This window comes from Trachurus trachurus, assembly GCF_905171665.1.
Source record: "Trachurus trachurus genome assembly, chromosome: 22".
Lineage (NCBI taxonomy): Eukaryota > Metazoa > Chordata > Actinopteri > Carangiformes > Carangidae > Trachurus > Trachurus trachurus.
In genome coordinates, this window is record NC_139907.1 from 11880982 (window position 1) to 11899742 (window position 18761).

The following is an 18761-nucleotide window of genomic DNA, read 5'->3' on the forward strand; positions in this document are numbered from 1 at the left end:
CACATTAAGGTGCTGGCTAACACAACATGGTAAAATAAAAGGCCATGGGGTAATAAAATTAGAATACATAATCAACAAAACAGTTTAGAGCTTTTGTGTTTCTGGAAGATTTAACTTTCTCTCTAAGTAGATGCAGCCTTTTTTTCAATGGCAAATTAAAATGTTGTGATTATGACACTTAGAAAATAACATGCATATACCTATCATCAGTATGACTGCATAATTATTTTTCTCAATTACGTTGCAATACAAAATGGCACGTCAGATTGCACATGTTTGAAGCCGTATTTATCTTCTATCACAATCCTTATACTTTGATTTTATTCTGTATTTTGAATCTAAATTCTGTCAGTCACATTCAGTCACATAAAACTATCATGGGATAACTCAATTGCTGAATAGAGAGACTTGAGACCAGGTGGGGGCAGTAGTTCACCACTGAATATAATACACCTATATTAGGCTAAAACTGAAAATACCAGTGTCAGTTTAATCTTGCTGGTCTGAAGTTATTGAAAAGGTCATCAGTAAATCATATTGAGTCCCTATAGTAAAAGTAGACATAGAAATAAAGGCATTATAAAAAATATGCTGATGTGCTGTACTGATGATAATACTCAAGAGGAGACAAAATTGACCTTAACTGTATTTATAACTTATATAAAAACCAATAATAAGCATCTTAATGGTACAACTAAATCAAGTCCAGCTCCTTTTAACAACATTAGGAACTGTTTGGTATCAGTTTATCAAAATGCATTATGTTTTTTTAACGGAAGTACGGCTTTATCTGAAATGTAACTGGTAACTTAAGCTGGGAAATTCAGGGTTAATGTGGAACAGAAAAGTAGGGAAATGAAAATAATATCATAACTTCTTTTTTTTTTAATATAGAAAGGTCACAGTCCAGTAAACACTGCCCCCTAATTCAATATTGTTAATAAGATTGCCTTTGCTATTTGTTGCTAACGTGTGAGAGGCTGTAGCTACATCTGGTTATAAGAAGCCAATTGACTGGATGTGCATGTAGACCAGGAAACGAAGACACCATCCTTACATTAAAAGATGACTGTTCTGTTTTGTGCAGGACATGTAGTTTTTTTTTTGTTTTTTGTTTTTTTACAGTGTGTTTACATTACACACACACACACACACATTCACCAGGATGAATAAGTGTGAGTAACAAGATGGACATTTATGTAAGAATTTGAAAAAGTCAAAAAGGATTTGTCTTTTCTCCAGGCTCCCGAACTCAGCGTAATTCCACTGCTACCATTTCCCATTTCCCAGTTTACTGGCGGAAAAAGCCAAATGTGGCCCAATTTTAACAGCATCATTGTACCACTTGCCCCCTCCCAATCCGATAAAACCCGTCCACCGGGGGGTTTGTATGAGCAGAAATATGTGTCACAGAAAATAAATCTCGATCAACCCTGACCTGCCAGCAGATAGCAGAATTTAGCTGCTAGAACCTGTGAGTAAAATAACAGGTGACATTGGATGTTATGAGGAAATTTCAATCATTCAGATTTTTACGTTAGAGTTCGATGAACTTGTGTTTAATCATCTGCCCTTGAGTTGATCAGATCAGTAGAATAGATCTTAAGTGGAAACATTTAGCATAATCTGAACTTTACATTTCTAAGATGATCATGTATAATTTCATTTTGTGAAATAAAAGCCAATATATTTAATAATTATTCTGACTTAACATGAGTTTTCTTTTAATTTTCTTTTTGTGGAATAAGTAAGCTTCCATAGATCTACTTCACACATGTGGACATGTCAGTGTTTCATGCAAAACATTTGCACACACACAGTAGTAAGCTGCTCAGTCGAGAAGATGCGATCTGTCTGGCTAATAACACAACTTCAAGCAAACATTTTACAAAAGAGAAAATTAGTCTAAACAAGAAATCATATGTAATGTTTGAATGTTAATAATAATCATAATATTAATAATAATAATAATAATAATAATAATAATAATAATAATAATAATAATAATAATAATAATAATAATAAATAGTTTATTGTGCATTTAAGTGCTATTAATGCTAAAACATAAAAATAAAGTGAAAAGCGCTTTAGAAATCACAGTTTTTTTCACTGTTACAAAGGTGGCTCATTGTAAATCTGAATTCCAGTTAACAGCATTTTGGCTGTAAAATGAGTCTGAATCATGAGCTGAATAACAGGACGCTACAGAGGCCAAGAACTCCCTGATCAAACTGCAAATATCTACTAGAAACCAAAGTAATGAGCCAAGTGCAACATTCATAATTATCTGCATCAATGAGAGGAAGTGCCTGCTACTGACCAAAAGGTGAATAATAGATAAAAATACAAAGATATTAAATATCGTTCACTGGCACCCGGTCTAACTGGTGTTTGCAGTTAGTTTACTTTTGAGCTGGTAAAAATTCACACACATTACAACATAGAACCCCATAAATCTCAAATGTAAAGCTCTCATTAATGACACAAGTTGCTTCTAACTGTACAATAGCGCATTCATTAATAAAGGTGCTCTGAATAAATCACAAACATCTGTATTAGCTACAGTGTGTACAGACAAGCATGTAACAGCCTGCGTTTCATGTTATTTACATTCCTCTTCATTCAGGTTATGGCTCAGACTTACAGACTACAACAGTGTAAGATCAAAAACACACATTAATGCATTTATAATGTATCAGACACATACAAAATATAATAACTTTAATTGGTCCTTATGTGCAGTGTGTTAGCTTATCTTGGTATAACAACTCATCTGAAATATTAATTATTCACTTAAAGATGCTGGTATGTTACATGGATTTTGTCACTTTTTGATATTTACAATAAGTAATGCAGACAATCACAAAGAATCTGTCAAAAATGAAATACAAAATCTGTGTCTGATAAACTGTGATTTGAAAGTGTGAAAGAACGACGAGCTCAAAGGAGACAAGTAAACTACACGGCAGGGTGGATGTGAGGGTCCTGCTCCACAGGACAGTAGGAGAAATCCACAAAAACACGAGGAAGAAAAGACATGAAACTGTCAGATGGAGCGCTGGGTTGGGTGAAGATGTCCGGTGTGAGCGACGACAGGACTGAGTTAAAGTCGCTTTGAAAAAGTTGTTTGGGTGAATCGGCCTCAGCAAAGGATGGAAAGACGCTGCTGAGGTCGGAGAGGGAGAAGGGGCTTTGATGCTGTTTCAGGGAAAGACTGTAAGTTGTCAGTTCATCTGTAGGAGGAGGAAGCGATGGGTCCAGTCCTGTGGAGCTGCTGCCCTCTTGTGGAGCATCTGTCGTCCTGCACTCAGGTGTCTCACTGTCTCTGTAGCTGACAGTGCCGTGCTGCCAGTCACTGAACTGGCGGTAAGTGGGGACCAGGACGGGTGGAGGAGGATCGGAGAGAGTCTGAGAGAAGACGACATCGGAGTAGATGGAGGGGCTGGGGGGTCGGAGGTAAGTGTCGGAGGCTGGACACTTGACTGGTGACCCTGAGAGAGGGAGTGGAGCGACCTCGTGGCAGGAATATGACTGGAGGTCAAAGTTCACGGTCTGATCCTGGTCAGAGGTCTTCTGCAGCTCACTGTCACTGAGCAGAATAACTTCAGGTAACTGAATCTCAGGCTTCTCCAGCACTGAAGTCTGCTCCACAGTCTGAGGAGAAAAAACACCAAAAACTAATCATTCAACATTGAGTCTAAAGATGTTTTAAATCATTAATTTCTTCAGTTTCTTCATAAACAAATAATACATATTTCTTGAAGTACTGAGAAACAGGTTTTGAAATACTGTGTAGAAGACCTTATGGGTTTGGCACAAAAACAAACTTATATGCCTATATATTATACTGTATATTATGTAGGCTAGTTATATTTTCATGGCTTATGAATAAATTCAATAATTTACTCATGAATTTAAATTAAAACATTCATCCATGGTTCTGTAATGTTTACACTGGGTGCACAATGGTTTTGTTGTGGCTGAAATGACTATGCAATGCCTTGAACCTGCTTTTGAAAGATCTGCATCTTCACAGAATGTTTATTGTCCAAAATGTGTTTATAAGATAAAAGCTCCAAATGACAATGCTGCATCTCATTTTTGTGGCATACAGCACATTATATTAGGCTTTAGATACACAGACACTTCTAAGGTCAGTAGATCAATCATTGTTCATTTTTTGGGATTTGTTGATAATAAAAACATAATATTTCCAGATTTTGACGGGGCTGATGGGAAAGGGTCCTGTGTTACCTCTAAGGTGGTAACTGGGGTCCAGTGGGCCAGACTGCTGTTGGAGGGATCAGGTACAAACTGACACAGCTTCTGTTTCACCCTGTGAAGTTACACATACGGAGAAACAGCACAGAGGGAGGATGCATATTTTACAACAGACAGAGGTAGGACAGTGACTCAGTAGGAAACAGGACAGTGAGCTCCGAGGACGCCAGGTGTGTGTTTGTGCTCGTGTTGTGTCTCTGGTACATAGCAGAGATCTTACATCTTGTTCTGTGCCAGGCCGACCATCAGTACCAGCGCCAGCAACGTCAGTATGAAGGGGAGGGCGGCGTACATCACGATCGAGACTTCATCTGAATCTTCACACACAGGCACACACACATACACACGTATTAAGTTAAAAATATAATCTACATAATGTTTCCTTCAAATTATTATAATTAACAATATTATCATTATTTTTATTATATTCAATTATTTATCTTCCTTTCTTTTTCTTGTGTTCTTCTCACTTTAAATCTGTGTAATTGATCCAATGTTCTATTATTTTATCGTACTGCTTTATTACACAACTTTTGATTATAAGTGTTAAGATAATGTGCAGCTGTAAAAAGGGGAAAATGTATATGAAGGGAAATGGACTTGTCATGTGAAAAAATAAATAAAAATGAAGTTAAAAAAAAACAGTATATAATCTACATAACAGACAAATTAAACTTTCCATCTGTAAGTTGCATCTGTGTGTGTGTGTGTGTGTGTGTTCTCTACCTATGCGTACGTTAATTCCGGTCCCAGCTACTCCAGGTCCAGCGTCAGTGTTGGCCTGCATGAAGATGTGGTAGTTACCAGGCAACAGGTTCCCCAGGGAAAAATGGTGAACATGACCAGGCACAGACTCGCCTGAATAAACAAGAAAAAGTACATTGTCACTGTCAGTGTTAGTCAGATGAACTAAATGTGATACAAAGACAAAACTGTAAATGTGGTTTTGGGGAGCAACATATGAGGATGTGACAGGAAGCAGCCTATGCACATAATCCGTGAACCTTTAACATTTATTTTACTGTATGACTCACTCCTGTCTGCTTGGTTTTCTGCACCGTAGTGGAGTGTGTAGCTGCGGATGAAGCCGTGATGCTCCTCCACCGGCACCAGACTCCAGCCCAGCTCCACCTGCCCACCGGAGATCTTCAGCACCTTCACATCAGGACCAGCTGAGGGGACTACGAGGACAGAGAGAGGACGGATGGAGATGAAGATGAAGGTGAAGATGCGTGTGAGCTACAGACCATGGTTACAAGGCTTAATGTATATCAGTCTTTAACATCAACTGATCTGATAAGGTTTGTGTCAACACACCCAGGAGTTCCTTCCTGCCTTGTCTGATAAATGAAGACAGACATGACCTTGGCTTGTGAGGATATTTTTCATAAATGATTAAACACAATCATTGTTGTTTTTCTCACACACCTGTGCAGAATAATTTGCAGGCTGAAATAATCCAGTTAATCCTGTTTTTGTTTTTTTTGTTAGTTAGTTTTTTTGGACATGGGGTTGTGTGAAGTGAAGTTGTGTGAAGTAATCAAACCAAGTCTCAACATCACCTGCAGCAGATTCTGATCAGCACACTCCCAGTTAGGAGAGCAGAGCGTCCCCGACCCCGCCCACAGCCCACCATCACCTCCAGTGTCAAACTGACAACAGCGTTTCACATCGGTTTATGTCAGCCGGTCTCTATGCATGCCATGCACACATCTCTGATTACACCGCACCACCACTGACACGCAGATTAAATATAAACCACCATGTTACTGATGCTGCTGATTTGGAATATATATGTGGCCTCCTTTTTTCAAGATGTTATCTCCAACAGGAAAAAACTTGGTGCCTTCAGGTTTAGGGCTGCAACAGTTTGTTGACAATAACAAGATATGGTAACACTTTACTTGACGCCATACTTATAATGAGGTATAATGCAGTTATAACACTGTATAACTATAGTTATAAACACTCATGTATAAGTCATGATAAAATGCTTTATAGTGTGTTATGCTTATTGTTATAAATCATTATGATAATTTATGAGTGTTTATAATTATAGTTATACAGTGCTATAACTGCATTATAACTCATTATAAGTATGGTTATAATGTGTTATAGAGATAGGCGTCAAGTAAAGTGTTACCCAAGATACATTCGCTTTTTCAGAGCTTGGAATGAGACAAACAGATTATGTACCTCCTTGGCGTGTATAAATATACAGCGTCCCCGCTCTCCCCGCCACCCGCCCACCATACAGCGCTTTGACAGAAACAGCGTAAAGCTCCAGTGGCTCCACTCCCTCTAAACAACACAAAGATATGAAAAAAAAACAAAATTTGTTCAAATACTCCAGCACAACATCATGTTTCGCACATTTATCCGCTGCATGCTTTTGTACTACCTGTGATGACGAGTGCTGTACAGGAGCCGTTCACCTTCTCCCAATGCAGGACGCTGCTGCTCTTCTCTCTGACTGCAAACCACTCCACGACGAAGCCGCCCGCTGATCGATCAGCCGGAGCCGTCCAGCTGACATCTAAGCTGTTGTCGTCCAGTGGGGTTGCAGTGATTTGGGGCGGGGCGGGCGGCTCTGGACAAAAAAGACAAATTTGGGCCCAGTGAAAACAAATGCCTGAAAGTAGAGCAAATAATCTGAAAATGCATATTTTGTTTGTTTAATTGTTTTTACTTTGAATACAAATGATAAAAAACACAGATTCAAACCAGTTTCTACTTGGCAGTTGTCATTTAGCCAAACTGTGTCAAAATCAGAAGTGTTTTCACCTGCTCCACGTTGCTCCACAGACTTGAAGTTGAGCCAAAACCTGTTTTAGTGGTCCTGAATTTTTGGGATGTTTGTCAACCTAAATGTAGCCGCACTGTTGTGATTATTAGTTGTCACTTGTCTGCGCTTGTTTGGCACACCCCTCTCTCTGAGGCTACAACCAGCAGGTGAAAAAACCACAGCAATGACACACACGTCGCTCGCTGCTTGAAAGCATCTTTCCACTTGTTTTCTCCTCAAGGACATTCGCATTGTCACGCTCTTCTGTGCTGAACACACAAAGAGAGAGACAGGCGGGAAGACCAAAGAGTCCTTGAAGGAACACGGCAGCTTTGATTACTGCATTGTCAGCTTTGGAAATTTAGAAAAGTAAAGATGCAAATGGCTTCTACTTGAACAGACCAAGTGGCATTTAGAGCACATCTACATCCACTTTCACAAATTTAATGGGAGAAAAAAGGGTCACTGTAAAAGGTGGATGTTTCACCCCATGTTTAGAATCAGTTTCTTAATTATTCATGGGAGTTATTTTTTGATGTAACATGCCGTAAACACAGGTCCTCTGTGTCATTTCCCCTTCTCTCGTGCTCTCATTTTCATGAATGAGAAACACTTTGGTGGATTTTCCAGGTAGCAGAGCATCATTCATATTCATGAGACATCCACGACACATACAACACATACACATAACATGTATGTTCCGGTCTGTTCCACCTGCTGTATCCAAACAAGAAACTCAGTGTCCGCACATACACACACATTACTTGTGTGTAACCGACCAAGTGTGTGTGCGTTGTGCAAATACATATTACTGGCTTGACAACATCAATACTGCATCACTGCTTCTCTTGCACAGTTTTTTCCCCAAAGCCATCCACACTCTCAACTAATTGCACAACTCCTCCATACACCCACATCCACCACCACTTACAAGCACATGCACAGGCACTTTATCCCACGTAACCTGCCATGTTGTATTTGTCTCCTTATCCTCTTTTAACCTACCCCGTCCTTTGTTTTTATGCTCTATGTGTCTATGTTTGATATGTTTTTTTGTTTGTTTTCCTGCTCTTATGATTTGTATGATTTTAAGTATGTGTGCCACCACCACTGTGATGGGCAGTTGCAATGTCATTGTATTTTTAATGCAGTAACAATAAAGGCCTCTCTTACTTACTGACCACAGACCAGTTTTTTATTGGTCAATCCCTTTTTCACTGCCTCAACAGACCAGTGTGCCTGATCACACCTCACCTCAACACATCTTTTGCTGTGTATTTGAAATGAAAACAATGACAGTGACGATTACACTGGTGTGAAACTAACAAAGATGTTTATGTTTTGGTTTACAACAAACACAGGCTATAAAGTGTCCTCGTAAGGTGAACTACACCTTAGTAAAACACTTTATCTTTTATTTTTCCTCCATTTGTTGCCAATCAGAGGTGAAAACCTGTTTGATCTCAACAAATATACATTTTGAGAGACTTTGGATTCATAAGATTGGACGTGACGTTCCTCATGAGTCATGATGAGGATAAGTGAGGCCCTACCTGTCTCAGAGGCTCCTAGGAACCATATCCGTGTTTCTGGAGAGGTCCCGGCAGAGTTGGAGACTGTCAGAGTGCAGGAGCAGCGCTCAGCAGGGAGAAGCAGACTACAGGACAAATTTGTGTCATGCAAATCTCTGCAGCTCCCATGATCATCGAGAACGTCAGCACCGTCTGTCTGACAGGTGACATTGTAGAACGAAACTCTACCGTTGGCCAGAGAGTGAGGCAAGGGCTGAACGACGTCAAGATGAAACCATGTGGGAAAAGAGAAAAGAGAAAATCAAAGTGAGGCTCAATGAGGAGACGGAGAATTAATAAGACTACTGTGTTATATAAACATTGTATTACGTTTTAGTTGTGTCTTTTTTCAAACACACTGCGCAATAAAAGAGTCATTTCAATGAGACATAAAAACAAATTAGAGACAGTTCCTGAGTAGATGTTGATTAAAAACTAATCAAACCCAGAAGTTATTAAACTGCAGATCTGCAAAGCTCAAACTGATAGTCAGAAAATATTACATGTGAGTTCATGACTCAAATTTTACACACAATTGAACACACACACACACACACACCTTCCAGAGAAGTGAGACGAGCCTCCACCCACTTTTATCTGGTTGTTTCAATCGTCTCCAAAATGCTGGCGCTGCCGACGGAGCTGTCAGACGGGAGAGAGAGAGAGGACAAACAGAAATACACCGTCTGAATGTGTGTTTTTCTGCGTTTTGCATACACAACTCTGCTCATCCCCAACAAACAGCTGAACAAATACACCAGAAACCCCGACACTGACACCAAAAGAGAGAAACACATCTGTTTGGGGCCGTGTCCGTGAACTCGCAACTCTTGCAAAGATCCTGGGGTAATGATGGGAGTTTGTCCATATGGTCTACATATGTGTTAACGCCTCGTAGAAGTTGTTTTCACTGTGTCACACTGGTTTGTTGTTTGGAGCAGAAGAATCTCTGAGCTCTGGATGAAGCTCCAGAAGATCTGTACATCTGCTCACCTGGGAACAAACGGAGACCCTCCCAGAACGACAGAAGAAAGTCTTACCTATGTTTCTATCTTATCATTTTATTGCAGAGTTATTTGGTCCTCATATGTTTCTGGTATCAATCCTCCAACAAAGACTCTGTATCTTGCTCAAAGGCACCTCAGCAGGTTTGTTTGCTTTCTAAACAGACCAGTGCTTCACCCATCAGCACGTGGCCAATGGTTGGGGATGAATTTAGATTTGAGTTTTGTCTGTATTTACTTGTTTGTAAGTGTAACTCTAACCAATGGGGACTTGAATCCATCCAGGTCAGCATCAAAGTTAGTCAACTCTATGTCGTAGTCTCACCGTCCTCTGCTGTCCGTCCCTGCAGTGCGTTGCTCCATGGGCTCCAGGGGCTCCGTGGGCCCTGGTAGCGGTGACGGAGCCTGACGCTGTAAGTCGTGTCGGGTCTGAAGAGACAAACCAGGAAGCTGTAGTTGCCCTCTGTCAAATTGTTCACCTGGACATCGAGCTGCAGGCGACAGAGGAAAGGTAGAAGGAAGGTGAAGAAACCACACGTTTCATTTATTCCACCTGTTTTTATTTTTGTCAGGTGCAAGATAGAACATGATATCAAGAAATCTTGCTGACCTGGCCCACTGGTGTGAACTCGATTTGGGAATTCAGCGTTCCATCTCTGATTTCAGAGTCTGACACGGGGAAAACAGCCAAGGTGCGCTCCCAGGTGACGTTCAGACACCGAGGTTTCCCGTGGACTGGATTCACACTTCTCAGCGTCACTGGAGGCAACATCACTGCAAGAGACGGGGGAGAGAGAGAGAGGAGTGAGGAGGGAACAAGAGACGAAAGATGAGCGTTACGAGTATGAAACGTGCACACCAGCCTCACCTTCGATCCGACCACGCTGACATCGAGGATCTGATGACACGTTGTGGTTTGGAGCGTGTGCTGTGACAGTGACACAGAACACAAATCTCACCGACGATGCGTTGATACTCGCCGTGCAGCTGGTGCCAGATGTGGTGCAGGTGAATGGCTTCTGAGAGCTTTTCTTAGTTAAGGGATTAGGCCAACTAATCCCCACGTTCATGTAAAAAGAGAAAGACAAACCCGTAAATACACACCAATATTTATCTTACTCCCTGTCTTATCTCTAGGCACAACAGTCAACATGCACACAAACAGATACAAAAACCACAAGGACTCTTTTTATCTCTCTTATTTATTGGCATTTTTTGGAGTCATTGCACTACGAATTTCATTCTACCTTGTACAAAGACAATAAAGGAATTCAATTCAATACAATACAAACCCCAACAGATAAATCTCATGTGCGTGTTTCAGATATTTCTGTGTGCACATTTGCATGTGCAGTCACGAACACGACCTTGTTCAAAAACAGAGGACACACAAAAGACAAGACATCAAGTCACCAACAAACAGATGCCTAGCGTGGCAACAGTGTGATTCTTATCGCTGAGCATCAAAGCCTCACACACGCATGGAGAGATTGAAAGATAATTATAAGGCTGAGAATTTGCATTTGTAAATAACAATGATTTTTGCAAGGCCTGGTCATATGCAAAATCACAACGGTTTGGCATTGCTGGCTCGACTAAAACAATTGGACTGGTCATACTGCAGATTACACAACGGCTGCAGCATGTTGTAATGACAAGTTGTTGGTCTAGCTGCATTTTCTGAGGTCTCGTGTTCAGTTTCAGTTTAGTACACTAGACTTTAAAGGAAACCACTCTGTTCGCTGCAGGTTTTAAAGGTGTGAAAAGACTGTTAAGAAACAAAAATCAGAAGTACATCTAAGACAATATCAGTGTATCCTGTTGACGATGCACTAAAAACGTTTCTTCAGCTCTAGACAAAGTCTGAAGTCTGCAGCAAAGTTCATATTAAAACAGTTTGTCATCCTCTCTCTAGTAACTTGATGTCTCAATACTGATAATAGACAATCTGTCATCTTTCACACAAAATGTTGCAAAATGATTGGTTGCACATATTTCAAATTCAATTTCAAAGAAACTTGACTTGCAATAACTGTGAAAAAGCAGCAACATTTAAAATCAACCATCAAGCTGAGAAACCAAATCTTCTTTGACTCCAGTAAAACAGGTGCTTAGTGATGAAATAACACACCTCCATCACTCCAAAGATATTAAAGCTAAGGTATATTTGTCTCACCCGGGTCTCTTTTGAATTTGCAGAGTGTAGTGAGTTGTCGACGTGTCAGCAGCCTCCCAGCGGCAGGTGACATTGGCCCGATTGAGGAACACACAGTCAATCAGCTGCGGCGGTATCAGAGAAGCCCTGGAGGTCGTGTTGGACAAGACCGGAGGGAAGACTAAAGATGGAGAGAGGCCGGCGTTAACGGCATGAAGAGGCAGGTACTGCTCAATAAGTATTTTGTTCGAGGTGAAAAGAAAACAGGCTATTTCAGAAATGCACCATCTGGAAATACGTCACTGGCAGAAAATAATTGTAATGAAAAAAGGAGACGGAAAGGAAAATTATTAAACTACCTCTAAGCCGTGCAAACTTATTAAAACTTTATTCAAAAACAATTAAACCACATCAGAAACATGTGATTTATCTTGTCAGATAATTATAATTTAATATTTATAGGCAGAAGTCTCTGTATGGTTTGTGATTTAAACAGAAACTCAGACAAGATGGTACAAGATGTTAGCTCAGCTTCCTTTGGTTGATCAACATGATTATACTTGGTCTGACATAGTTTGAATACCTACTTCGTTCTTATATGTAGCTGTCGTTTTTTTCTTTCTTTTTTTTGCATTTATGTAACATTTCAATTTTTAGCAGCCGTGGGAAATATAAAACATTCTGCTGTTACATTCAAGAAAGGTACAAATGAATCTCACAAAGTCCCTAAAAATGTTCTAGCACCATGAGGACAGACCTTTGTAGTTGATTAAACATCAACCATGCACACTTAGCAACATGTTTACTCATGTGCCAACGTGCCAGCATTTCACATACATTTTGGGAGTCACATTTCTGGCTCATATTGATGAATGTAAATCCAAAATTCACTCTGATTTTACAGTTATGTTGCTCCCCACCTACTGTACTCCTAAAGTAATATAGCCTACTAGCTGCTTAATATTATGCTATATGGTGAGCAGGCTATGTACAGTGGATTTATAAAGATTTATCACTGATATGTTTGTCTACTGTTGCAGTTTAGTCATCAGCTAGAAAACCAAAACAATGGGCTGAAGGTAGTTAAAATGCCTTTAAAGTCTACATGGGCAAATGTGTGTGTGGTGTGTGAATCCCAAAACCTGATTTGTCTGTAGTAACACAGAGCTCCTGCATTAAAAACACAACAGTGAGTCACATCGCTCCAGTGGAGGACATGTTTCTTCATTATAATAGTAATGAAGGCACTCAATACAATCAATGGCAATCATATTCCTCTTCCAGTGATTTATATTCTCACTTTAATTTCAATGCTTCCCCCCACTGAGTCTGACTAGATTAAGAGTTAGAGCACTTTGAATATTACTCACTCAGTGCGAGTCCAGCCCCCAGCAGACAGGTCCACACCACGGCCCGACACCGCTCCATGAACACCGACCAGTCTCTCCGGGCGCTGGAGGCTTCCTCGACCTCGTCCTCACATCAGCTCAGTGACAAGGACTCTGCATACTGAAAAACAGAGAACCATGCAGTCCATTCATCCTGTGTAAGAGTATGGGCGGAGCACGTTCAAGAGTGACAATGCAGTGGTTAGATTTCATAATTTCATCAGAATAGCTTCTTGGTAAAACAAGTTTTAATTTTTCATCACTCTGGGCTCCACGGCCGTGTGCCCTGAGCGTTTCATCTTGCATCATAGCAAATGTTCTCTAACCAATATGAAACAGCACTTTGTCCAAATTCTGGTGTAGTGGGTGTGGGTGTGTAAATGTGGTGTAGACCATTGGTTAGAGGATAAACCTCACCAGCATCATGTTGGTTCCCCATCTATTTAAAGCTAAAATGTGAAACATGGAGGGCAGATGTCTTACTGGGTGCATGTGTAAATCATGAAGTGAGAGCTCTGCACTAAATCCTATCTTTGTAAAATTGTGTTCAGATGGTCTGTTGTGACCCAGAGAGACAGAGAGGTGTTAATTCAACCCATATTTGGTGCTGTTATAATGTAATTGTAGGCAGGTGTAAATAGATTAATGACAATTTAGGAAAACACACTTTATATAAAACATCTTTACATGAGACGTCAAAAACATCCTTATATCTGTGCATTGATTGCTTGGATTGTTAACTATTTAGTAAGTGTTTATATAGTGCTAATATGTGTAACAACATAACAGAAATATTCTCAATGTTTCCCTTTTTTTCCCCCACCCACCCCTCAACTTTAAATCCTCAAAAAGCTTAGCGGTTCAAGCTTTACAAAAATTTCTTGCTCTCGTGTTAACTGTCATATCCATTGTGATGACAGTCATTGCATGAAACATATAAATGGCAATACACAAGAACGATACTATCTTCATTGATTCAGCTGATATACTAATCACCTTCCACCTCTGATTTTAATTACATGGTAATAGTGGGTTTGAGTTAGGGTTACTAATAAATGCTATCTCTGTAGGTGTGCGTCAAGAGTCATTCCCTTCAGTTTTGATTAATCAGCCAGTTTCATAAACGACACAGAAACCCTCTTTTTTGGTCCCACAATTCAAACATATTCACATTTTAGAGATTTTAAAAGCTGGAGCCAGTGAACTAAGAACAACATGAAAACAACAATATACACTGATCTGATCTGTCACAATTATTAAATCAGGTGAGTGGTTTTACAGTTTTGACTGAAGCACGCCAAAAAGAAAAAAAAGGTAAAGCAAAATAAAGTGCAAATAGTTTAAATCAAATTATCAACGATTTACAATGAACTCTTAAAATTGGCCACAAATACAAACTATCTCAGCTACAACAATAAGTCACTTATTAATTTTACTGTTGTGGCTTGAATCACGCAATCTGATGATCAATCAATGTTCGTTTCATAATCGATTATTAGACTAATCTGCATCAAAGACAAGGCGACAGTGTGCACAAAAGTCAAGTGGTGAAAAAGTTGCTGCTAATTCCCCACACAACAGAAACCAAAGCTCTAACAGAAGCCTGAAGTTCAGAGTTTGTTCAACATTTGAACAACACATCGATTAGCTGAGAACTGTCCACACACACTCGTTTCTTTCCACATCAACCTGCGCTTTATCAACCAGTGCCAAAGATTGCACAAGACTTTCAGCGGTAAAATCCCACACGGAGCCGTTTGACAGATGTCACCTCTGTCACCTCCCAATAAACACAAAGGCTGAGGAATGTGTGCGTAATAAAAAAAAAAAAAAAAAAAAAACTGGTCGACTTACCTGTGCGAGTTGAAGCAGCGACAGCGTGCGTCTCACGCCGTCCACCAGCACAACCACACCGGAGCAGAGACTCTCAGCGTCAGCCGCCACTCATCCGGTCCGCCCCCATCTCTCTCTCTCTCTCTCTCTGCCCCATGGCCCGGTCTGGTGGGGGCCCTTCTGGGGTCCGAGTCCCCCAAAAGGATCATGGAAAAAAATTCCTTGAAATGAGGATATGATTCCACTTTCATTCTATAAATAATAACAATAAAATAGTACTGTAGATAGGCAAAGTCTCCATGGTTGAATCTGGATTAGATCATAAACCACACAATGCACACATGGGACCCTACAGTGTTTTCTCCTTGTTTCATTAATCTTTTGCGTGAGGTTTCATTCACATTTCAACATTTCACTTTGGGGGCGATTCACTGGCTGTCTACCAGATAACAATGACTGAGAAAAACAATTTAAAAAAAAAGCAAAGGATATGGCTACAGGATATGAGCTGCAGGGTGTCTCAGAGCAATTTCAGCAGCAGTCGACAAAACATCTCCCTGGCTGTTTGTTTTTATATCATGATCTAACTATATCGCCTGTGCAATCAGGCTTCAAGTTGCCTCATTCATCATTACTGATGACACAAATGAGCACAGTGGAAGCAGTTAAAAATGGATTATCCACACATTAAACAGATCTGAGTATAGTGAGGTGAGGTCACAAGGCAGCTTTGATGTCTCAAAACCACTGTCAGTTTTATTCCAAACATGACCCGACAAGTTCCCAAAGGTACCAAGGAAGAGAAGGATTGCTCTTTATCACAATGAGCAGAAGAGAAAGGTCATATACACTCGCTGTACATTCACCATAACAAGTCTTTATCACAGCAGCACTCATGGTTGAGGAAAAAGGAAAACAATCAGCACTTCTCAGACAGAGGACCAGTCACATGGTGGCGTCAGCAGCTCTACTTTGAGCTACACTTGCGAGGCAGAGGCAGACACAGTTGTTGTATCCGAGGCGACGGGCTGGCAGAGCGTGCGGCCCGACTGATGACGTTGGGGTCGTATCCCTCGAACAGAGCCTTCCTCTCTTTAGGGCTGGACAGCTCCAGGAGCCTCTGGGTGGCTACGTAGCTTCTCGCCGATCTGGGGACGGGCCAGCACACCGAGCGCTCTTCGATGAAGTTGGGGTGGGTGTGCTTGGGGGCTGTGGAGAAAAAGTAGCCAAACTTACATGAAAACAGCAAAATGAAAGTAAAAATTAAAAATGTCTGTGCAAATTCTCATTTGTCCAGGTCAAAGGCATCCCTAGGTGTCAGGTGATTGAATTAAGTCAACTGGACTTAGTTTCTGTCTTTGAAGACGTTAAGCCCCTTATCCAAGTGGCTTCATCTTTCAAAGACAAACACTAAGTCCAGTTGATCTGATTCAATTGCCTAGAATAGAGACAGAAATGTATAAATATAATAAATAATAATAGAAATTTTAAAAAAGAAAGAAAACTAACTTCAAAATAAAATTTCAAAACATTCAGACAAAGCTTGGGTTAGCTGGAAAGAGAGGGAAAAAGCTCGCCTCAGTTTCTCTTTGCATAAAAGAATAAAATAATGATGATACGACTTGGTGAGTTTTAAAGGAGCCGGCCGTTACATGACTTCAGATAGCCATGGCCTTGTGGTAGCTTCATATTTTCATTGGCATTGTGTTGTTTTTTTCATCCAACTCTGAAGAGAAGCAAATAGGTCTATTCCCTAACAAAACAATCACTTCGGAATTGATACTGTACAACAGACTAGCTTACTGGATAATAGCTCTATGTGTGCTGAGGCTTTGCAGGGTAAGTGGGTCATGGGTACAGGTTTGGATTTGTGGCCAGACGCCTCCAGAGCCTGTCTCCTCTTCGGCGCGGCGAGCTGGCAAATCCGCGAGGTGGCGACCGCCGTCAGCGTTGCTCTGCTCAACTGCAATCACATTTTAGGGCCAGGATGGAAGGAGACTGTATTAAATCAATATCGGCTAAAAGGAATAAATCAAACAAATGAAACTTGGATTCATTGCATTTAGCCGTTATCCTAAAATATTTTTAGCCACACTGGCAGACGGACATTTCTGTTCATGTTCAGAGCAGATTCAACAAAGTTACATCACTGATGATATCATGTCATCAGACGTTATCAGATTTGACCAAGGCGTTACTCACATATTGCATGTGTTCAACAATAAACACCATCTTTAAACTTAAAAATTAACGCCACATTTTCATTCAGTTATAGGATTTATAATGTACTTATTGCTAAAGGGATGTGTACCAAACCAGTGCCACCTGATACCAAGCTTGAAGAAGAAACAGCTGTTATCACTTGTGCTGCAACTGAAACCACAGAAGGCGACAAAAAACGACAAAAAAGTTTCGAGAAAAAAAACCAAAGACTCTTTAGTTTGCCTACTTTTTAAAAATGTGGCTCTGTGGTCTTACTGGTGATGGAGTTTCAAATACGTAGTGGCAGCTTGTGATGAACCATGCACAGCTTAGCTTTGTGCACAGCCACCACTTCATGTGGTACTGTACCTGTGTGCTGTGTTTGCACATGTGTGTGTTACCAAAGCCTCTGGTTGTTACTCACAGGGGCCAACAGCGGGCGGTCTGGCTGCCAGCCCACCGCAGGGATGCGGGGTTGAGCCAGGCTACACAGCCGCTCGGACGGGACGGCCGTCAGAGCCCATTCACTCACCTCCCATATGGGAGAAAGTCTGTGGAGGGAGAGGATGACAGGTAGAGGAGGAGATGGCATGAAAGCGTGAAGAAAGCAATAATAACACAGGAAGGAAGTAGGCAGGGTGGCAGATAACAGAAGAGGATGATCATCACTTTCGCAATGTGGCTGGAGACTGTACAAAGGAGGGCTAAAAGTGAATTTATTTTGCATAACTGAAAAGGAACGTACTCTAGAGGAGAGAGAGAGAGAGGGTGAACTCTGCCTACCAGACTCAACCCATCAAGCTCCTGCACAAAGGCGTCACGAATGGGATGGTGAAGGTGCCTCATGTGTTTGTGTTTACTCATCAAAACACACTGTGTATATCCTTCAAGTGTAAAAACATATTCAGTGCATTATCTCCACAGAAAACATCTGTAAAGCTGATTTTTGACAGATGTCTTTAGATACCTCTTGGTTGTCTGTTTTGGGTCCCATTCATAAAGACACCATGCAGTGGTCAAAAAGGCTATTTTATCAAATTAAAGGGATAGTTCACCCAAAATTCAAATTTCACTCATTATCTACTCACCCTCATGTCGACTAAGGACTGGGAGAATTTTCAGAGTCCTCCGTGCCTTCTCGGAGTTACGGGGGGGTCCGCGCAGCAGTATTTGTCCATATAATGGTTGTGAATGGTGCTCACTTTTCTTCGTTCAAAAAGACACACCAAAAAACATCCAAATACCTCCATACTGCTCGTCTGTAATGTCCCTCTTGTATTGAAGCCCCGACATGAGAAATTGTTCCGCCGGTGACAAAGGAAGAGCAGTGAACTGAGACACTGGGAGCTTCCGCTACAAACAAGCTTAAAATATAGACTTATTTAATTTTTTTCGGAACAATTTCTCATGTCGGGGCTTCAATACAAGAGGGACATTACAGACGAGCACTATGGAGGTATTCGGATGTTTTTTGGTGTGTCCTTTTGGACGAAGAAAAGTGAGCACCATTCACAACCATTATATGGACAAATACTGCTGCAC

The 18761-nt window shown here is 40.8% G+C and overlaps 1 protein-coding gene across 1 annotated transcript; it reads right to left on the minus strand.

Moving 5' to 3' along the window:
- Positions 1 to 2038: 2038 nt before the first annotated feature.
- LOC311005384 (interleukin-31 receptor subunit alpha) lies at positions 2039 to 15120 on the minus strand. Its single transcript, XM_083997770.1, has 15 exons — positions 15039 to 15120; positions 13167 to 13305; positions 11818 to 11977; positions 10510 to 10694; positions 10252 to 10415; positions 9967 to 10132; positions 9197 to 9279; positions 8620 to 8851; positions 6683 to 6871; positions 6478 to 6582; positions 5316 to 5462; positions 5008 to 5139; positions 4502 to 4598; positions 4255 to 4336; positions 2039 to 3654 (listed from the first exon to the last, which is right to left on the minus strand). The coding sequence occupies exons 2-15, from the start codon at positions 13222 to 13224 to the stop codon at positions 2959 to 2961; spliced, it is 2496 nt and encodes an 831-aa protein (XP_083853896.1). The 5' UTR covers positions 13225 to 13305; positions 15039 to 15120; the 3' UTR covers positions 2039 to 2958.
- Positions 15121 to 18761: the final 3641 nt, after the last annotated feature.